Source organism: Achroia grisella, unplaced genomic scaffold, assembly GCF_030625045.1.
Source record: "Achroia grisella isolate CSIRO2021 unplaced genomic scaffold, CSIRO_AGI_Agris_v1 utg1360, whole genome shotgun sequence".
NCBI lineage: Eukaryota > Metazoa > Arthropoda > Insecta > Lepidoptera > Pyralidae > Achroia > Achroia grisella.
Genome location: NW_026712626.1, coordinates 781,624 through 806,111, shown reverse-complemented (window position 1 = coordinate 806,111; position 24,488 = coordinate 781,624). Strand labels below are relative to the sequence as shown.

At 32.4% G+C, this 24,488-nt stretch overlaps 1 protein-coding gene across 1 annotated transcript; it reads right to left on the bottom strand.

Annotated features, from left to right (window-relative positions):
• Positions 1–1,371: 1,371 nt before the first annotated feature.
• LOC131855328 (aromatic-L-amino-acid decarboxylase) lies at positions 1,372–23,465 on the bottom strand. The gene is made up of 17 exons (XM_059206581.1): positions 23,438–23,465; positions 19,556–19,728; positions 17,981–18,094; positions 17,180–17,302; positions 15,195–15,363; positions 14,568–14,677; positions 8,920–9,059; positions 8,223–8,312; positions 7,863–7,933; positions 7,435–7,454; positions 6,250–6,348; positions 5,678–5,756; positions 5,222–5,386; positions 4,689–4,796; positions 3,987–4,157; positions 3,277–3,414; positions 1,372–2,165 (listed from the first exon to the last, which is right to left on the bottom strand). The coding sequence occupies exons 1-17, from the start codon at positions 23,463–23,465 to the stop codon at positions 1,570–1,572; spliced, it is 2,394 nt and encodes a 797-aa protein (XP_059062564.1). The 3' UTR covers positions 1,372–1,569.
• Positions 23,466–24,488: the final 1,023 nt, after the last annotated feature.

Below are 24,488 nucleotides of genomic sequence, written 5' to 3'. Positions count from 1 at the left end.
CGTTAGCGCAGGCGGGTGCACCATTTCATTATCATCCTAAAATAAATAATAAATATATATATATATATATGTATAATAGTTGCCCTTTAGTGTAAAGATATGTATATTGATATATAATATTATATATTATTGATTTAGCACAGCAGTATATATATATTACGATTACAGTACTAATTAACAATCTAAGCAATTGCATATATAATATGAAAGAGAAATATATTACATACAACATCACGTTACTGTATCTACTTACATTTTACCAATATATTGAAAGTGTTTATATTATCTGTTAAAAGAATAAAAAAAATAATTAATTTTTAAACTATATAAAAAAATATTCTTTTGTAATGTCAATTCATTTATCATAAGTTTAAAGAACACAAACCAAATTATACTACTAATATAACTAACTAATAATTATATTACTAATATAATATAAATCTAAATCATCATCTACTCGTTTTTTATGAAATAAATCTATATATATATTAATATATACATATACAGAAAATAGGATTATCTATTAATAATGTGTAAATAATACTATTTACAAAATTCACAAAACTAACTTAACATTGTGCAGGTATTTATAAATAAATACAATTTATACATTTTCTTATATAACACATGCCATAAGAATATCTATATAGTAATTATATATATGTATAATATATATAAAGAACTCCATATGTATATTATATATAACCAATACTATTCTAACGAATATATCACCATTTAAGCCATTATATAATATACAGATTTTTAAATGTGATTATTGGTTAATAAAGATAGGTATGTTATTTTTATTTCTTACATTATAATTTATATATAATTTCAAGATAATTCTAAAATATGTATAAGTAAAATCCATAATAAATAATGTTTCTTTCAAAAATTGCGAAAATACTAATACCACACCGCATTTTTTTTTATATATTTTATCATTTTAGGAAGAAAAAATGACTTTCAAGAGAATAAAAAAGCGCTAATAGTAAAATATTAATAAAAGAAACAGTTATAAATAATTTATACACTATTAATTTATATATAAATTATTTATGATAAATACATTTTTATACAATCTAATATTGATTATTTATTTATCTATATAATATTATTGCTAAATACACATTTCGGTAAGTATATAACATGAATATGTTAATAATTATTTACTAAATGCTATAACAGCAAAGCTACTTACTTCTAGCAAAGTTATATACTTTTAAAACACTAAATATATCTTTTTTTTTAATGATTACAAAGAAATTGTGGATGCTCATTAGTCAAAATTCGTCCTGCAAGCTCTGCTTAGTTTGGGACTAGATGGCGCCGCGTGATTTATCCTGGTTTATTACTATTATTAATCGGGACTTTATAAATGGATATATTTTATATGATACTACACGGCCTGAGCTGACGTTCGAATCCCTAGAGGTGCCCTAAAAGTAAAGTCGTATCGGGTGGAACTTGATGTTCAGTCGTTATATATTCCGTTTGTTTAGAGAATCTGGTGAAGCTACATCAAAATAAGTACAATTCTAAAAAGAGTGTTATTTTATCAGTACTTGATTACTTCGATATTTTCCCTTTATAATGCAAGCATTTTTTACAAATCGCATCGGCTTTATCTCGGATAGACTGAGTTGATATACCTCTATCAGATTCAGGCTTAGAGTCCTCAGTTTCAAATGGACCTTCACTGAATTGCTGTATCAACTTCTTAATATAACTACCCGGACCTCTAATAGTTAATTTTGCGTTACAATCATCCGATTTACTTTCAGTCTCCTCTACATTATTCTGTCGATATTCGCTTAACATTTGCAAACCATCTTGAAAATTCTCAAATGCTTGCGTAATTTTATCACCTATGTTGAGTTTCTCTTCAATATCACTTAATACAGCTTTCTGATCTATACCATCATGAATACTTTTGGATCCAGTTGGTGTAATTATAATTTCACTATTTTTCATGTCAATAGTTATTTTTGCATCATCGAGCCTCAGACCAGTAAGTGATACGTCAACAGATTTTGACCTGTATTGTCTAGATGGCGTTGGAGGTACTTGTAGTTGGTTCGAGTCCGAATTTGAGTCTTGCTTGATTGTGCCGCTGGATGTCACTGGTGATAATGATAGGGATGATCTTTCGCCAGGACTCGATCCTGGATATAAAAGATTTTATGAACAAATGCAATATTTATGTTGCAGAATTCAATTGTTACATTTAGTTGTTAATAATAGTAGTTAGTAGTTTTGACTATGTTATTGAGTACAGTACAGTACAACGAAATGCATTTATCGAGGGGAGTGGACTGGAGTTCATTTTGGAATACACCAATTTCAAGTCATCATATATGCAATTCTATTTCCAGTAATTTAAAACTCATATTTGCATGCAACTTATACGATTATAAATCTATTTAGGCTGTGTTAATTCCATAGAACATGGATGACTCTTCATAATGCAATTTATAATTATTACAGAATCGACACGACGCACCTCTTTCGTTGTAAATTGCGCTTATATTTTTATGCTTAGGAATGGTTTTGTTAACTAAATGTACCCATCACCAAAATGTTGGTATCATTACCTCAGATTTAATGTAGGCCACCAACAACTTCGGATTCATGTTCTAGAAAATTCATACATCATTTTAATATACTTAGCAAACGAAATTTTTTTTTATACTCAGTATTTTATTAATTATTAAATTCTCAAGAAGCCTTTTAATGGAAGAAGGTTTTAATGGAGAAACGACAAACCAAATCTTATTCAAACTTTACTATGTTATAGAAAATTACTATGTTTGACTATGTGTTGTTGTGTGTTGACTATGTTTTGTTCAAAACAAAAGTTTCTACAGCATCACTATTGCAACTGTTTAATAAAGATTCCATATATTGCTACAAAAGGCGGTTCTGATTATATTCTTAGGAACCATATATACTTTATTGCGCGTCTCTCAAATAAACATGTATAGTTAAGACAAACACTTGGGTCTGCTTCATGGTAAGTAGCATCAATTTCTTCTACTTTCGATCCAATAACAAACAATCAGTAGCAATTTTTATTTTACACTGTCTAATGAAGATCCCAGTACCCAGTAACTAACTGTCGGACTTTACAAACTGGAATACAGCGGTAGAAATAGGTGAATTATTGAATAAGTTTCCAATTATCTTTGTATAGAATTTCCACTTGGTGATATTATATGTCATTGAATTTAATAAGCGACAACTGTATCGATTTTAAAATCTATTAGCAATACCTACCATTTGAAACATCCTCCATATCCTCAGAACAAAGAGGCAATGGTTGCTCCATCATCAGACCCTGCACCATATCCATGCAGGAATCAAGCGAGAACTTCTTACCGCACATTTTGATGCCACGGATGCGTCGGCGCATCTCTGTTGTGTTAGTAGTGTTAGTAAAATGGAAGATAATGGTAATTATATACTAGTCAACCCATGATACCATGTATAATGCAAAGAAGAAATCAGAGAAGACTCAGTAGAATTACAGAGATTAATACAATTTAATGAAAAGCCCAACAGCAAAAGTCACAAAGAGAAGGAGTACATGTATTATTTGTAGCTGTAGGAAGTAATAGATTTAGTTATAAACGTAGCAATAAATAATGATACTAAAAGAATCTATAAGACAAAAAGAAATATGATAATTGCATAGTCATTTAGTAAAGGCACTTTATGTTAAGCGGAATAAATGTTCAATTTCTAAGATCATGAAAGCATTGTTATAGCAAAATACTTATGAAAAGTTAGCGTTATATCGCTGCGCATTAAACATTTTAAACTGTGTAAACCAAATCAAAAATTGTTAATCAACACATTGGCTCTGTCCCAAGGTTACCTTGGTATAAATGGATCTTGTGTTAAAGATTACCTAGAATATAGAGGTTATTTTCAGATTTAAAGATACAAAATAGTGCAGGCATGCATGAATGAATGAATACACTCACCAGGACTGTCCTTCGGCTCCATTTTTAATTGTGCGAAAGTCTGTGCGCAAGATGTTAGCACTTGTTCATAATCACAGATAGCTGCATGAGTACCATTCACTATTTTCGGACTCATAGGACTGTTGGCGAGAAGCAGACTGGTCCCAAATGTAGCATTGAGCTCTCGAGTTTCTATAAGTGAGAATTTATTAAAATCATCCATGCAAATTTTAGGACTATCATGTAACAAAAATTTAATCCGTTACGTTGTTATTAAACTCAAACTCATAATTGCGTACATCATAATTTTAATACAATCTCTACCGTCCAGTTCGACTAGCTACTTCAGTTGAGACGAACTGGCAAAATACAACTTATAATTTTTTTAAGTTATGTTATATTTATTTTTGGGTATTAAATGTTAAACTGAACTATTACAATAAACCGATTAAAAAAAATGTCGGAAGCTGTCGTTACATAGAATGTTTTATAAAAATTCTATATTATATGAATGGTACGGAAATGGAGTGGAATATGGTGATATGGAAATTGATTCATTGAAAATATGAATTCCTAATTCAGTAATTACAAATTCTAATATTAGAGTTATCTCCTGTTTGTTCAAGTCAAAATATCTCATTTTTTGTTTAAGGTTTCAAGCAATTGATGAACAACAGAAGAATATAACAAATTGACGAATAGCAAGATTATACTGAAACATACCTCTCAATGAAATTCTTGGTTTCTTTGGTACAATAATATTTCCATTCTCTGAACCAAACACATCAATCAGGATCTCTTTAGCCACGGACTTGATTTCATTCCAATCATCTGAAAAAAGGTAAATCGGTAAAGGCATTAAACGTACTTTTCTCCTTCGATCGATCCCCCGTCCAATTCAAACGGTCCTGAGGTTCGTACGACTAGCCCTCAGACTAAAGTTGTTATACATCAGGCGGGAATTGGCCTTCAGCCGCTCCATAAGTCCTTCCGCGGGTTTGGAGTGCCATCTGCACTCACCCCCTATCGTCCGGTAAAGCTGTAAAGGCCATCTGCGGCCAACAGCGTTAGAGTAGTACGAAAAAAAACTTCTCTATAACTGTCGTGTATTAAACTTTGAAATTATCTTAATTATTAACTAGATTGCACCTCAATATAAAATATAGAAGACAAATTCAAGAGCATTTGATCAACATTTAAAAAAAGAAGATTACATCTGTGTGCACTAATAAAAGATATCGAAACAGTGACCATACCCAAAATATCCTGATTGGTGGTGCGCTGCGAAGTCACAGTAAATCTGATGACGTATATCCCCTTGAAGCATGCTGGTACAGCATGAATGAAGCCGCGAGCATTTAAGCGCTTCAACAAGCGTTCAGTAAGAGCATTGTCGCCTTTCAATCTGAATGCTACCATACCTGAAATTATAAAATATACACATATATATTAAACAAAATATGCAGGTTTAAAATCCTAATCGAATACCTCAATTGTCTAGCAGTGTAGCATACCGCTTTACTTTCGACAGTCATGAATTCGACTCCTCGCACAATCCAAATATTTGTAGTCTTTGAGTCTTTCTTTGTATTAGTCTGGGTGTTTTTATATATTTAAATTACAACATTCAAGCAGGTAAACTTTATTCGATAATTTCATTACAGATCTTCTGCAAGTAACTTTTAATACAGTATTTTTAAGTATAAACATACCCAAATTCCTTGGTTGAGGTATATCGAATCTCTGATCAGCAAGAACCAACGCTTCAAACTTCTGAGCTAAACGAACACTCTGAAATAGCAAAATAATTTGCATATAAAATAGGTGAAGATCTCTTTATGACTATTACACTTTATGATTCTCTTTATACATTAAAATAAATTGGTTCTGGTTTAGCTAGACACGTATGGGTACCCAATGTATAATACGGACCGTGACTGTCCCAAGGACCTACCACGTCTTTAAACTTTTGTCTTGTAGAACAATTGCCATGTTTCAATTTCTTCAAAATTTAAGTTTTATTTTTTCGGAGATCATACTGTGGTGTCCAAAAAATAATAATTTCATAAATTTGAAACACTTTGTTTAAAATAGCGACACCCGCTCGATGTGAATTAATAAAACAAAGATCTGCAGAATGACGATAATTAAGTATTTAATTAAGTATTATGTCAGACTATGTCAGAATAGCAGTTGGTAGGTAAGTTACTACTGCTTAGCATATTATGCTGTAGCAAAAAATACTGTATTTGAGACAAATATAATTGGAGAAAAAAATACTAACCTCTCTGAGATGTTTCTGTATTCCAGAGACTCCATAGTTTCTTAGTACAAACCAAAGTTTCAGAGCTCTGAAACGTCGACTCAATGGGATCTGCCAGTGCTGAAAAAATTCAACTCGATTCTTCAAACTGAATAATATTATATCAGTATTATCTATATTATGTAGGTTACTAAACCATTTTTAAAAATGTTTTAATAGTAATCTAAAAATTCACTTTAGTAATAAATATACGTTAGTTCTAAGTTGGTCAGTTTATCAATTATTGTAAACGGCTCAATTAAACATATATTCTTCACATGTAAAGTACATATATCTACAAAATACAAGTACTAAATACAGTTTTGTTCAATTACAGGATCTTCTCTAATTAAAACTATTAGAATCACAGAAAAATATACATAAATAAAATTACTTATGATAATAACTATTTAAATTCATATTATTACTGTTTAACTTTCCATTCTTACTAATTTGCTTATTCGTACTATTATTATTTCCACCTTATTATAATATAAGTCTGCCCGTTAAATGTTAAGCGTCTATTCCAATCACCATCACCGTTAATTAACCAACCCATCACCTAAATAGAAAGTCTTACAAGCATCTCCTTTTTATCAGGATTCTCCAATTGTATAGATTTACCACATCCAGAAGACATTTTGTTGTACCCGTGAAGCTTTCCTTCATTGAGATCATTGTTATCGTCAGTATTGTCGTCATCAGATAAATCCAAATCATCAGTATTTTCAATTGTATCTTCATTTCTTTTAAGATCACCATTTACATGTTTACCATTCAGAGCAATGCCATTCTCGTTTACAATTGCTATGTCATGCTTTGTGTTTGGTGATTGGTTAAAATTTGTTTCATCTTTGGTGCGGAATTTTCTTCGAGTATTGGCTTTTTGGGTTCCCAACTGATTATTAAATGCAAGTAGTATTATAAATAATAAAAAAAATAGCTATCAATAACACATCTAACCAAAAGTTAATTAAATTAATTTAAAACATTTAAGAACATTTAATCAAAAGGTTTTACATTAAACATTTCAATTACAGTATTTTTGGCGGAGTTTATTCAGGCAATTTATTTTGATGTGATAACAAACTTCTAAATGAGAAAATACAGAAATCTTCACCCAACAATCATTTACAATTAAATTATTCGCTAGACAACAAAACTTACCATATAATCGATGGCTTTTCCTGCAAATAAAAAGGAATAAATTACATTATGTTAATAAATTAATTAATAAGTTTCATTATAATTTTTATAATTTGAACTGTGTGGTGTATGTGTATTGCTCATCCGTCATAGCCGTGAATTGGTACTGCTTAAGGAGATTGGTTTATTCAAAAAAAGGTAAGTTTGAACAACATTTATTTTCATTCGCATTTTTCTTGAAATAAGACTGCTTTCTGAATGAGTAGTAGAAAAAATATGACTATTCTTATATTAAGTTTATTTTAATAAACCTTCAATCTATTTCTATGTCTAAAACTATTCTTAAAGTAAATTAAACATTGGAGAAAAATATATAAACCGGTTCTAAAGACCCATTGACTTCATATTATGTAAATATAGTTTATATACAGTATTTATTATAAAGTTACCTGAATTCTCGTGTCTCAGATAAATAGGATTAACGTTAAAAGTCCTGTGAAGAGCTGTGCTATCTTTTACCCTGAAATAAAAACACTGCTTAAATGGTTTATAAAATTAGCAATATGTCTTAAAGTTCTATTATAATCAGCAGGTGTTTTTTATATTCTTGAATCACTGTTTGTATAGGTTTCTATTTTCTATTTATATTATGTATATACTTATATCAGTTGTCTAGTACCCGTATTACAAGCTCTGCTTAGCTTAGGACTCCATGGCTCTGTACATTGTCCAAGGTTATTATTATTATTATAAAAATAACTACAATATCAGAAACCGTAATAAATTAAAGTTCTGTACAGTAAACTTACCACATAGCTGTACAATCAAAGTTGACCATCAACCACTTGGAAGGGTTGAACGCGAACGAGTCAGCCAGTTCCACTCCATCCAGCCAATGCCTGGAAATATTATATATAGTATATTGTAACCAGGTATATTGAAAGATACATATTTGTTTTATATTCTTTACTATTCCAATGGCAAAAAATCTGACGACCCTCTTGATGGTAAGTGGCAACCATCGCCTATATACTTGAATAGCACTACGGACATTACGTTAGCATTTGACACCCGTGATACCACTCATAAGTTGCCATTCCGGAGTATTAAGATAACTCTATAATTTCACTACCATATCTCACCCAAAAACTGCAACAATTTACAAATTGACGTGATGCCCTCAGACTAAAGTCGTATCCGTCAGGCGGGAGTTGGCCTTCAGCCGCTCCATAAGTCCTTCCGCAGGTTTGGAGTGCTATCTGCACCCGCCCCCTATCATCAGGTGAAGCTCTAAAGGTCTGCTGCGACCAACAGGAGTAGAGTAGTCAGTCACCCACAATTGAAGAACGCGTGAATGTTCGAGCTGGCAACACTCACGGTGTTTTACGTTCCCTTGGTCTACATATACTTACTCATTCTTTCTTGCATGAAAGTCCATTTTCGCGTGAAAGAGCGTATGAGTTAATTCCTAACTTTGTCATAAACAACTAATATTCAAGTACATACCTATACTCGGGGCATATGAAGGCGCTACCGGCATATGCAGCGTCCACATGCAACCAAGCAGAATGTTTCTCGCACACTTGTCCCACCTCTCGCAGGTTGTCGAAAGCAACCGATCCGGTTGTACCCAATGTTGCGCACACCTGTAATAAACAGAAGTAAACATACACCTAGAATAAGCGGCACCCAGGTCGCCACTCAGATGTATACCCTGTCCAATTCAAATCGGGATTGAAATTACGAAGGCCTGAACCAAGGTTCGATCCCCTGGCAGTGCACTGAGACTAAAGTCATATCCATCAGCAGGAGTTATATTTCTTATATTGATTCTACGTATTTTAATGCATAATTAAAAAATGTATTAACATTGCAGAATGCTAATATTATTTTAAAATTCCTTCCAAGTCCTTTTCTTTATGAACTATGACTGTGCGAAGTTTCATACACGTTCGTCTGCTCAATTTTCGTAAATGGTATTTACAAAGTTTTTGTTACATAAGTACCGAATACAGAAGAATATTAAAGAAAATTTCCTTTTTTTATGAACCATTCAAACTATCCTTTTTATTTAACTATTCTAAAACTGTTGGCCGCTCTGGCCTGTACAGCTTTATCGAAAGATTAGGGGCGAGTGCAAATGGCAATTCAAACCTGCGAAGGACTTATGGAGCGGCTGAAAGCCAAGTCCTGTCTATCGATTTAACATGTACGTGTATTGAATCATAGACTAGTTCCGTTTAATTTTCAATTATCTTATATTTCGCAATACGATACTAATGGAGCCATCTATGCATCTATACAAGAAACTTCTCTATCTATAATCCTAGATCTTATATAAAAAATCTCGTGTCACAATGTCAGTTATCATACTCCTTCGAACCGACTTGACCAAGTTTTATGAAATTTTATATGTATATTCAGTACGTCTGAGAATCGGCTACTATCTATTTTTCATACCTCTAAGTGATAAAGGTTGTCCATTCCTAACATTTTCTGTATGTTTTTTGGACATATTCTAGAATACATTAAGCCTAAATGTTCACCTTTCTACCACTAAAAAACGCATATCATACAAATATATATTTCATAGAATAGAATAGAATAGAAAATCATTTATTTATTTAGGCACTTTTGAATAGTCAACACACAAGTTTCTTGCTTATTCTTCTTGTGATGAGACAGTCATCACAAGAAGAATAAGCAAGAAACTTGTGTGTTGCTCTTTTAAACAATCCTTGTAAGTTCACATTTTACAAGTCGAAACGTGTGAATACAAACTACCAGCCAGCACTAATTTATTTAGGCTCAAATATAAAAACACAATAAGATTAAATCAGTCGTAGTGATAAGAGCAGACCAGTCCCTACAAGCAGCACTCGTTCACGAGTATGACGGATGAGCCAGCCATCACTGCGCTCGACCATATTTTAGGGAGCCCAATGACCCGGGCCACCACGCCGCCACATGTCTGGACATTTTAGTGAGCATGACTACTCATTCCACTCGACCACGTCACAGCTACAAAAATTACTATATGGTAGTTATAGTATTCGCACTTTACATGAGGATGCATGCGGCAATCAATACAAAAGCCGCTACGCTATCATATATCAAGAAAGATACATAGTAAAATAAATCATATCAATATAATGTATGTAGTTATATCAATTTACTATGTTATTTTATCTGGGAATACAACAATTGAAGTAGGGACAGTGGATTGTCTCACGAGAACTGACATGGGGACTTTTATTTAAAATTTCTTCCACCTTACTCGTGAGTGGTAATGCTTGTAGAGACTCGACTGCTCTAATCACTACAACTGATTTACTCTTATTTAAGTAAATATTAAATACACAAAAAACTGGTTGAGTAAGTACTCAACCAGTTTTTTGTGTATTTAATATTTTTACTTTAAAAAACTAGTGCTAGTTGGTAGCAATTCACACATATTAAGTTAAAAAAGTAAAGTTAGAACTAAATTATTTTAAAGAGCAACACGTAAGTTTCGTAACGTTAACGCAAATGTTGAGACAGCTTTCAGAATGAGCGGTAGATAAAAAAAAGTAGTGACTATTCAAAAGTGCTCCAATATAAATTTATTTGAACAAACAATTTTCTATTCAACTTCTTCAAAAAAGCAGACGAAGTCCCAGTAAAGAGCTAGTATATCATACATGTCAACTAGACAAGGTCTATCAATAATGCTATTAAAACCTTCAGCACGTATTACGATGATAGGCGTCAGGTTTTAAGTGGATTTTAATACGAACGACCTTACATTAGAGCAGTGTTTTTCAATCTGTGGATCGCGACCCTAGGGGTGTCGCGAAGCCTTACCGAGGGGTCGTCGGGTGAAAGAAAATATCTAGGATCATGTATAACAAAAACACAATTTTAGTGAGAAGGATGTGCTTGTTTATTTTTTAATTGGTGTGGCAACGTCGCCGGCGTCGACGCATGTGGCCCGCGTGAATAATAAATAAACGTACTAAAATAAAAAAAAATATTTACCTAACTAACGTAAGTAGGCTTTTAATTAAATTATTTATTTAGTTTATCTATGACACAAGGGGGTCGCCAGAATATTTTACCCTGTAAATGGGTCGCGAAATCAAAAAGATTGAAAAACACTGTATTGGAGTATACAATGATCCGCGCTTGAAATTCAGATTGTTTTTGTATGTCTTCCTGATCCAATTACATCTTGTTAACTTTATCAATGATGTTATTTTGTTACACATAAATCCATTCTGATATGACGGCCTCTATGGCTTAACACTTTAGCACACCGCCTTACTTCCGATGGTGACTGGTTCGATTCCTCACACGATACAAACATATGATTAATTGCATCGCTCTGGATGTTTCCTATGTGTATTAAATGCGTTTACAAAAAAATGTATCTAAGTATATTTATCAGCTGTCTAGTAATAACACAAGATCTGCTTAGCTATGGACTTGGTGACGCTGTGTGAATTGTTCTGGGATTTTTTTTATGGATGATAATAGAATGGTGCACCCGCCTGCGCTAACGGTTTACGCTGGCGGGGCACCAGTGGAGGATGATAAGATGAGCATTAGGTTATGTAGTTAGCCTATCGTGACAAATTCACCAAGAATTTATGACGATGGTTTCCAGGGGGAACCGCGTCGAGGTCAACCTAACATGGTACATTGCTAGCAATAGGATTATTAGTCCACATTACTAACAATCTCCTTTCCCCTGTTCAGGGGAATATATATCTAATCTATATCTATATATTTAACTATCTAGCTAACAAAATCCTCAGTGCAACCACAGCGTCGAGATTTTGCCGCCGTCGTCGCTAGCAAACTGACTGCTTCAGTACAGCGGCGTGTGCCAACAACGGCACTGAATATTGACCCTATGTGTGCTGCCACTGGGAACCGCGACGATGATGGCTTCGTCGTGGTACAAAAGAAGAGGCGCACAAACAGGGTCAATAGGAATCATTGTGGCACTGCACTCACTGGGCCCAACTTTCTGCTGTGTGCTGCTACACCGACCACGACAATGTACCTGTCCCGTCTACATTAAGCCACTAAGGAGCAGGACATTGTCGATTATATTCGTACCAAGAGTAACCTGACATTGAGGGTAACACAGCTGAAGTCGAGTCACATATATATATATATATATATATATATATATATATATATATATATATATATATATATAAGGTATTTATAATATGAGCCTAGTTGCATGAAATAAATGAATAAATATATATATAGGAATATCGTAGCCTTCAAACGAAACATATATTACAAATCAAACAGCTGTTAGCTGAAATAGGTGAAATTGAGATGTCCAGATAGACGACTGTTCAAAGTCTACACTCTACACTTCAGCAGGTTATAATTATCAAAGTCTGTAGACTTCGATAATGAAATAGAATTTTAATATCATTAGCAAATAATGTACTTTAAAATATAATAGTTTCAAAGGATTATTAAGCTAGATAGCCTCTGGCCCAAGTTATAAACTTATTGATATTAAACGCAGCGAGAGGAAAACATTACCGGCGAATTTTTTCGCAAAAACTTGTATCCCTTATTTCACATGCTTGTATTTTTTTCGTATAAATAATAACCCATTTTCTCTTCGTCATATAAATTTTGTTAAATTCAAATTACATCCTTTTAGCTTTTTAAACGTGAAAAGGTAATCTACCGACAGAAATTTGCGATTTTGGTAGGGAGCATAATAAAATCCTGCTGAATTTGTCACGATAGACTAACTAACATGACCTCATGCTCATCTTATTGTTCTCGACTGGTGCCCCGCCAGCATAAACCATTAGAGCAGGCGGTGCACCCCCATTCCAATATAAACCATTAATCAAAACGCGTAAAGTTTATATACCCTTAGTATTAACCTGAAAACAAATACATATTTCCTATATACGCTTACCGCTCGTCACTTACGCTACAACCTATTGACTTTCCTAAATCTCTAGAACAAATTGGTCTCATAGGGAATAAAGCAAGCGAGCGGCCATTTTAAAATGAAAACATCTGATCTTTCCGTTGAAACTAATTGGAGTGGTTTTAAATATATATTCTAAAAGCCACAAGGGAATTATGAAGACTGTGTCTTATTAATTTTATATCACAGTGCAATATTATTTATTCAATGTAACAAGCTTCTAATTTTAGATTTTAAACTTTTAAAGCTTTTCGATTATTAAGAACTATGCAAAATCTTATCGAATCAAATATTATTTAATCTAGTAGTAAATTTAAGACGCTTATGAACGTTAAGTTTTTTCTATAAATACATATTTTTCCCTACCATCCATATCAGTATATGGATTCAAATAAGAAGTACTGGAAAGAAACTCAACAGATTTTTTTTAAGCCAGTTTATTTACTTTGTGCACATATATGTCTATGTCTAATATTAAATGAAAATCCCGTTCATGAACAACTATTGGCATGCACGTTTGTCTTTTAACTAATCATTTAGTGAGTATCTGATTTAACAAATGTTTTAAATGTATTTGAATGTAATTCCAGTATATCCTTTGGTGTATTGTTGTAATTTTTTATACCCATTCTCATAAAAACAAACATTATAGACTCTCATAATATGCATTGCACGTGTGTATCCGTATGGATATTATTATTATTTATGTATTAATTTGTTAAATTTTTATTTCATTATGTTGTGGTATGATTATCTAGCACAAACAGAAAACCAGAGCTGGACGCCCATCAGTCCAGCAATAGCTGAGTTTGTACCTATTGCCAATCATATTAAATATGTATAAATGTGTAACTATACTGATATTGGCAATAAATGGATTTATTATTATTATTATTATATGTCAAATCTACTGTCAGTTCGTAGTACTTTTGCGCTAAGAAGAACTGACAAACATATTTAGAAAAAGTCAATTTGTGTTTTATCGGAATCCATAAAAAACCTATTTAGTTTTTCTAAAAGTTACTTAGGAACAGCAAGTTTGTCTTTATATGTAATATTAATGTTATGACTCGTATATCAGAAGTGGATTACATACAAAGTCGTTAGCTACCTCTGTCAATTTAGATTACGTATGGAAAAATGTCGTATACCTTTGGTAATTAAATTTTAATAAATACAATAAAAATGTATAACTTACCCAGAACGGTACTAATCCTTTGGCCTTATCACTGATGATCGCTTCCTCCAGCTGAGCACCGCGCATGCTCTGGTTTTCATCAGACTCGATGTACCTCATCCTGACCAGACCTGGTTAGAATAATAATAATATATGAATGAAATACAATATTTATTAACAACATTAGGTACATAGTATAGAACAAAGTCACTGTCGCTGTCTGTCTGTCCCTATGTATGCTTAAACATTTAAAACTACGCAACGGATTTTGAAGCTGTTTTTTATTAGATAGAGTGATTCAAGAAGGTTTATATGTATAATACATGTCCACCCGTTTGAAGCCGGGTAGGTACCTAGTATTCGTATAAACCAAACAATTAATAAGATATATATGTGTATGTTAATGATTATTAACATACACATATATAGTTGTCTTGTCTCATATTACTTGTCGTCTTCTGTATGCATGAGTTTGAATTTTTATATTAGTCTGTGTGTTTTCTGTGTATATTATGTATGTACATATTTACAAAAATAGTATTTCTATCGCTTATCTAGTACCTATAATACAAGCTCTACTTATCATGGGACTAGATGGCGCTGTGTGAATTGTCCAGGGTTATTATTAATAACTTCCATTTGTCTTACCAATTAGTCCAGCCTTCTCAACTGAGGAGTGGGCCTGATCGGAGCAGTAGCAGATCAGATGGCCAAGTAACTCTGATGACTGCACCTCAGGGTTCAGTTTGGCCAACTCCATGAGGGCCCTGGTACGAGCCGCCAGTAAGCTGACCAGAGTTGCTTCACTGGCCGTAGTCTGTTAGTACAAACATCTTACTTATAAGAAATCTTATCAATATAGTTACACGAATAACTTTATGGTAAACTAGGTGTTTCGAAAAAGTTGTTTTGCCATATAAATTAGTATCTTTATTAAAAAATAGAATTTGGTGATAGAAGGGTGAAAATTTAGGGTTCTATATATTTTTAATGCCAACAACAACAAAATTAGAGGTGGACAACTCTTATCACTTAGGGGTATGAAAAATAGATACTAGCCGATTCTCAGACCTACTGAATATGCATTGAAATTTGATAAAAATCGGTCAAGTCGTTACTAATATTGTGACACATAATGGACATAGTATGGTAACTAATATTGTGTTATGAGAATTTTATATATAAGATCTTATTTAATTTACAGGAATTAATTAGAAAAGTAATAACAGTAAATAACGTAGACAGACAGTATCAGTAGACAGATCTATCTATAATCTAATATTTATTTACTTCTATAAATAAATTTAAACTATTGATTGAACAGATTTTGTTATTTAATTTCACCTCCAAAATAAATTCAATCTGCGCGAGCGAACATTGAAGATAAGTCTTAATAAAGGTCAGTGAAGATTCTAAAGCACGATAACATTATTTTGCTGAACAGTTTCTAAGCAAATTAATGGCTTGCAAACGTTTATTGTGGAAAATCAATGAATATCAGTTACTTGGTAACCATTATATTATATATATACGTGAAGTAAAAACTTTATTATGAAAATTGCGATTGATATGAAAAATCGTACACTTATACTTACTTTCTTTAGAGAAAGAGTGCAGAATATTTTTTCATCATCATTACATAGTATAAAACAAAGTCGCTCTCGCTGTCTGTCCCTATGTATGCTTAAATCTTTAAAACTACGAAACGGATTTTGAAGCGGTTTTTTAATAGATAGAGTAATTTGAGAGGAAGGTTTATATATACATATAAGACACGTATAATAATACATGTAAGCCGAGGCGAGTAGCTAGTACTTTACATAGAGAAAGTGTGCAGAATGCTAATATTTTTTTTAATATATAAAAAATAAACATTATATCTATCAAAAAATAATACATACCATGTATTTAATACACACGTATTTAACGTCTAGATTTTGAGAATGGAACCTTAATAATGTTCAACTAATAATTTATATTAATTAAGGTCGAATTTCGACTTAATAGTGGATAAAGAAATTACCGTTGATTTTCATAAAATAAAAAAAACACAAAAAAAAAATTATATATACTATTTATATATAAATAGGGACACTTATTATTATTTATAATAAAATGATTTTAAGTTCCTGATATTTAGACGCTGTTACAGTCGAATACAATTCATCGAAATAAATGTCCGTTTGTCTGGGTGTTTTCTATATACATTATGTATGCTTTTACAAAAATGTAGTTAAATATTTGTATCAGTGGTATAGTATCCATGAAACAGGCTCTGCTTAGTATGGTGAGCAAGTTAGCCATATCTCTTTTTTTTTCTTCTTTGAAACTGCTTTACCGATTTTGATGAAATTTAATATGTATACCCAGTAGGATAGTAGGCTATGTCTGAGAACAGATTATCTATGTTTTATACCTCTAAGTGATAAGGATGGCCCATACCAATTTTTTTTATAATTTAATGGACAATATTTTTATGTTTCGGCATTAAAAAAGGCAACCCTAAATATTCACCCTTATACCATCAACCCCTATTTTTTATTAGTAACATTAATTTATATAGCAAAACAAAGATTGCCGTACCAGCTAGTTATTATTATATAAACTTGCCATTAATATTAGTAAATCTATACCTGAATGACTCCACCGCCCGGACTATCATTCTTCTCATTGAGAAAGCAATCAGGAAGCCCCAACAGTTTGCCGAGCCAGTTCATAGCAATCGTCTCCAGTTCAGTGCCTGCTGGTGATGACGCCTGATGATGAATAAAACATTGTTGTTGTTAACTTATAAGTTCCGTTCTTTTCGAGTCTCCCAATCGAAAAGTTTTAAAAAGTCTCCAATTTTTTTTAAACTATTGGGCAGAATTAAAACTCGAAATCTTCACCGTTTTTTACTCCCTTCCGATCGATCTCCCATCCAATTCAAACGAGGGTCGAAATTATAATGGCCTGTGCCGAGATTCGAACCCTTAGCGGTGTCCCCAGACAAAAGCCATATCCGTCGGGCAGGAGTTGGCTTTCAGCCGCTTCATAAGTCCTTCCGCTGGTGCTAGAGTGTCATCTGCGCTGCTACTGCTGTCGATTTCTCACACGGTCCAAAATTTCTGTTCATGGGTATGATTGTTTGTATCGATATGGGTGTTTTCTATGTATATTATATAGATATTTAGTAAAAAAATATCTGTCAGTTCTCTAGTACCCATAATACAAGTCGCGCTTAGCTTGGGACTGTATGGCGCTATGTGAATTGTCCTGAGACATTTTTATTCTTACTATGATCTACTCTCTTATTACTCTCTTACTACTCTTTAATTTTATCATCATCGTAGAACATTATAGTGCAGCCGAAATATCGGGAATATAATAAATAAAACATGGTAATGATTACTTAATTCTAAAAATAAATTAATTCTTTTTAAATAATTACTTACCCAAGTGAAGCACAGGACGTTGAGGGCACTGGACAGCATGTCACCCATGATGGATGGGTACGAGGTTAGAGCCGGGAAGTAGGCGTGCATATGAGGACTCTGCCAGTGCACCAGCTATTGAAAAAAACACACTATATCAGAAATCATTACTCTTGTATTTGTTGGAAATTCCAACAAAGGTCTATGAAACCTTTTTAGTTTTAAAAGATAATAGAAATAGTCTTAATATTTCTTATTCTTTTGGCTTCAAAACCAATGTTATTGCAACACATTTTATTAATATTTTATTTTATATACGTTCATTTAAATAAGTCTATACATCGAACACAGCAATATCGTTATACTTAACATTTTACAATGGTAAGATTGTTATTTCTATTTATTTATTTTAGGAAGATTAACGGTGATATAATATGATCATATGATCAATTTTAATATGTAAATTCAATATGATCAGTAACATGTAATTAATGATCATATTGAATTATCCTATTATACTTTTTATACTAATTGGCACATATAATTTCATTTCATTTCTCACATGGAACATGGTAGGTTATTAAAAAATTAAGTACATAACATGCGATATACAATATATTGAAATTATTATAATTATGAAATCAAATCAAAAATTATATATTCATGTTGATTTTCGCCGCTTATGGATGTCAAGTTTTTTGTACTATTATTTCTTTCCGTCCAGTTCAAATTACAGATTCAATTGAGAACTGGCAAGAAGCTCAATTGAATTTCTTTTTATTTTAAATCCAGTTTATTTACTTTGTTATCTTGTAAAGGTGTCTATGTTTAACATTAAATGAAAATCCAGTGGATGAACAACTATAACCATGCACGTTTGTCATTTAAGTAATCGTTTAGTAAGTAGGCTTTATTCAATAAATATGATTTAACATAATATGTACAATTACATTATAATTCAGATCTTCTATTTGAGATACAATTATCGTATTTATAATTCTTAAAGTATATGTTCTATTACTTTTATTTATTGTGAAATGTTTGATTTGCATTTCTAAATTTATATTTTTACAGTCACTGAAAATATGTTATTGGTTTTCTCTAGAAATTTAATGTATAAACTATAATATACATAAATTAAATACACACATGTAAATATAAGTAAAATATAAATTACAAGATTAAATATAAATTTTACATAGATCTTTCACTCACTCACATACATACACACACGTAATTCACTCCACGTATAAACTAAAAACTAGATGTATTACAAATTTATATGAAGAGATTATTGATTATTATATGGAGACCTGGTGTCTAAGGTACAGGCTCCAGATTTCCCACAAATTATATTTGTGATTTTTATTGTTGGCATTTATATAATAAAACTGGAATTATGTAATTTGTGGAGATGAAATTAACATTTATTATTATTAATGTATTTGGATTGTATTTTTAATATATAAATAAAAATTGGTTAAAATTCAAAATTAAATATCATTAATTTATACATTATTTATGAATTATTTAATTAACATGTCAAACAATATACTAATAGAAATAAATAGTGACGTAGTAGTAGTTCATACATACGCCGGGCATTATGTGTTCTTCAACATCTTTGAAGATGTCATCCCATTTCTCGGCCTGTTGGGGGGCTTCCGTTGGTAATAACTTGTGGAGGTACCCTGGCTGCACGCTGGGATACACGCGGCGTTCTCGAATGTTCTCCAGATAATCAGCTATGAAGTCCACCATCTCTTTAGCTGGTAACAAATAAACTTAAATTATATCTCAAATCCTAAGAGCGTCCCTATATTATTTTTTGGCATATTAATATAGATAATCTAACGAAGCTAGGTCTGAATCTATACCCCGGAGTCTATTCACGGATTTGATTTGTTATCGGTGTTTCCATAACCAGAAAGTCAGATAGAGGAAATAAATTGACACGTAATGTATTTCTGGTAACAAAATCCTACGTTTTTCGAATATCTATATATATATATATATATATATATACACTAATATCATGAATGCTTTGTCTGTTCGTTTGTTACCTTAAAACAACTATGCGGCTGAACGGATATTAATAAAATTTTATAAGTAGATAGGTTGTATCACCAGAACGGACGTAGCAATCTTTTATTTCAATAAACAAAATTGGAAGGGGTGAAATAGGGGATGAAAGTTTGTACAGACGAAGTCGCGACTATAACATAATTACTAGTTAGATACATAATAATAATAATCTCAGGACAATTCAGACAGCGCCATCTAGACCCAAGTTAAGCTAGCTAAAGCTTGTATTATGGGTACTAGATAACTGATACAAAGTCTGGGTGTTTTCCATATATAATATGTATGTATTAACAAAAAAAATATCTATGTAATACTTTTTTTCGTTAATACATACATATTATATATTCATGAGTATGATTATTTGTATCAGTCTGGGTGTTTTCTAACACCCAGACTGATACAAATAATCATACTCCTGAATAGAAATATTTGTGCCGTGCGAGGAATCGAACCCGCGACCATCGGAATTAAGGCGGTGTGATAAACCGCTAGACAACCAAGGCCATCGACATGAAAGACATAAAAGAGATATATTTTAAAGTTGTTTAAAAATAGATGAAATCCTTCGCATTCACAAGTGCAATGAATTTCATTCGATCCTTTTGTGGCGAAAGACGATTGCTGCTCCAACAAAGGAGGTACACGAATGACGTTTTAATTCGATTATAGAACGAGTGTGTTTGAAGAAATGTTACCAGTTCTTGTTACTTGAAGAGGGACTATAGACCGCGAGCCAGAGGCTTTGTGGGTTAATCATTTCAGGTATCATAAAATTGTCAGACTGTAATGTTATCAACATTACTTATAGTGAAGAAGAATTAATAAATTAATGTTATAAATTATATTACAAAGATGATAAGGAAAAAGCTTGGGAACACTGAGATAGATGAAATCTATACTATAATATTATAAAGCTGAAGAGTTTGTTTGTTTGTTTGTACGTGCTAATCTCAGGAACTACAGGTTCGAATTGAAAAAATATATTTGTGTTGGATAGTCTATTTGTTGAGGAAGGCTTTAAGCTATATAACATTACGCTACAACCGATAGGAGCGGAGCTGCAATGAAAAATACTGTAAAAGTTGGGGAAATGAAACGCAGACGAAGTTGCACGAGTCAGCTAGTATGGTATAAAATATGGACTAAGTACTATAACCATTTCAGTTACATAAAAAAATTGTAAGTTAGTTTGTAACGAATCGAAACATCAAAATGAACACAGACAATAACTTCTATTCTAAATCCAATGACCCAATAAAGATTGTCGATGTACAGACAAACGATTTAATATCGACATCCATATAGGGACGTGTTGATCTCGTTTTATTGCTATGAACACAGTTTAGGATATACTGTTGCTCGATTACGACGAGGGAAGTAGGGTGAGATTATGTAGATATATGTAGCCAGTGTACAATGTACAGACTGTCGCTATTGTAGTGTAAGTAAACGATTTATTATACTATCCATCATGCTATCATATATAACCGTAATATATACACAAGCTTTAGCTAGCTTAACTTGGATCTAGATGGCGCTGTGTGAATTGTCCTGAAATTATTATTATCATAATTTATTCCAAATATTCTCATCTCCCCTCTTAAGGAGAGGAGATGGTAACATACCCCCGGTAGAAGCACAGTCGGCCGGGGTTCAGGGCCTCAGGGAGAGAAACCGGCGTACAATGCGGGCAGAATCTAAGAGCACCGCTTTCTGCATCTTTCCCGGGAGTGAGCCGCCCCGGAATCACAACCGTCTGAGATGTTGTTCCAGACTGGTTGGGATAAGACCGTTCACCGACATAACGATTGGAATGATTTCGGTGGACATCACCCCCCACATTTCGGTGACCTCGTGAGCCAGGTCGAGATATTTTCTCTTTTTCTCAGTTTCAGCTTTCACGAGGTTCTCGTCATGCGGTATGGTGATGTCCACCAAAAACACCCTCGAAAGTGCCCGATCCATCACCACGATATCAGGTTTGTTCGCAAGAACGGTTCTGTCTTTGATGATGGATCGGTCCCAGTAGAGCTTGACGCTGTCGCTTTCGAGGACCGGCTGGGGCTCGTACTTATAGTACGGCAACCTCTCATTCGCGAGGCCGTACTTCAGAGTTAGTTATTATTATTATTATTATTATTATATGTAGGATCACGTTTCAATTTTTCATATATGTATATGAAAAAGTAATCTAAAGTATTTTGTTCAACGAAATACAAATCTATATATATAATTAATATTAGTCACATGCAATATAATATAATAACATCCTTGGACAGCTCGTTTCGTTTCGTCGCGCTATTTAGTCCCAAACTAAGCACAGCTTGTGTTATGGGTACTAGACAACTGATATAAATATACATATATTTTTATTTATTTGACATAATTAGTAATACATAATTCCTGTTTCTATTTAAAAAAAATACAAATACAGTTGAGTTTCTTGCCAGTTCTTCTCAATTAAATCTATAGATTGAACTGGATTGATATTCATGTAGTACCAGAAAAGTAGGGGAAAGTGGTCTCTAATGATGAACAACCTGTAGTTAATTTTTTTTAATCTTTATATTTTATATATGAATTCTTTAGAATGTAAGAAATACAGAGAACTTATTCGGAGTCTTAATACAAAAATAGAATAGAATAGATAATCCTTTATGCAAATAAACTCAATTTAAGCACCTTAGAATAGTAATAGGTTTTTCTTAATCTACCGCTCATTTTTAAAGCTGTCACATCACAAGAAGAACGAGAAAGAAACTTGCGTGTTCCCTTTTAAATGATAGTTGTAATATTACAAAACCTGTGCGAAGTGACATAAATAAATTATTGTTTCGTGGCTAGAATACGCGTATATCTGTCTGCACCATTGATACTGCAATTATTATAAATCAATTATCTAAATGCAATTATAACTAAAATTATTATTTACGTAGTTACGAGACATGAATAATAAACTGATTAATTATGTAAGAAACCGACCGTATGTATCAATGCTCAATGGTTTTAATTCCGGCTTAATCAATTTACACGATCATAAACAAATCGTGAAAGGTAACATATATGTACATATACATATATACAGACTCTCCGCATTTATAATATGAATACAGAAGTACTTATATTAACGACTATTCATCCGCATGTGATTTATTTAAATAAATATTCTCAAATAAAAATGGCCTAAGTTAGTCCTTATAAAATTAGCTATCTGCTAGTGAAGGTCCCGTCAAAATCGGCCTAGCCATTTCAGAGATTAGCAAAAGAGACAGATAGACAAATATTTTTAAAATTAATTTTTTGAGATAAATAGAGCAATAGATTTTAAAATTTTTAAGCATACTTTTCAAAGCTTAATTAGTAAAATTGTAAATTATATGTTAAACGACTTACCTTTCACTCTGAACTCCGCGTGTTCCATGTTACCTGGAAAATACCTCCCTCTACAATCTGAAACAAAAATATAATCTTGCTTATAATATATATTTTTTATACATGATGGTGGTTATAAATCATACCTCCCATCTGATGGTAAACGGTTACTGCAGCCTATGGAATTGCTATTGTAATATTAATCTGACATTTTCTGAGGAGGGATTTTTTATTGGGTTGTTCGGGCTATTGTCAGATGTTTGTAGCACCTGTAGCACTGCGACCTACAATGATCTGGTAAACGGTTACTGCAGCCTATGGAAATGCTATTGTAATATTAATCTGACATTTTCTGAGGAGGGATAGGTCATATCTATATTTAGGACTTATGTTATTACCACTGTGATGACAGAAATGGTGGTGAGAATAACAGGCCTAGAAGGGTGGTACAAGTTCCACCCTTCTTCTTATTAACTGTTACATCTTGATTTACTCTATCTTAGACTAATTACATAAACTATATATATAAACAACTGCGTGGCCTACGTGTCATTAGATAAAACGTACACTGGCACAATCTACTACCGAACGTGCTGATTTGCATCACTATATCACACCAATTTTGTCAAAACTCTTCCAATGTCATTACAATAATAATATAATTTTCAGAATTAAAAAACCTGTAGAAAAATTAAATAAAACAGATTTCTTTCTTTAAATCTGGATGCCAATATTTCTAGTCGTTCTTTTGAAAGGAATTTAAACTCGTACCATTTCGTTCAACATGTTTAACATGTTAAAATTATGAGTGAAAAACGCTCGAAAATATTTTTATTTATATAGTTTTTCCACGCACTTTTACTATATATTCCACACATATTATACCGCAAATATGACTGTGTTTAGATTATTTAAGCACCTCCTCGAGGGTACATCGTTCCATTATCATTCAATTAAAAAAATATAGTAGGTAACAATGTAGTTACAAATAGTAGGTAATCTACATACTTACTAGTAAAAAATATTACGCGGTTTTGAATATTACATTTTTAATATAATAAAATATGAAATA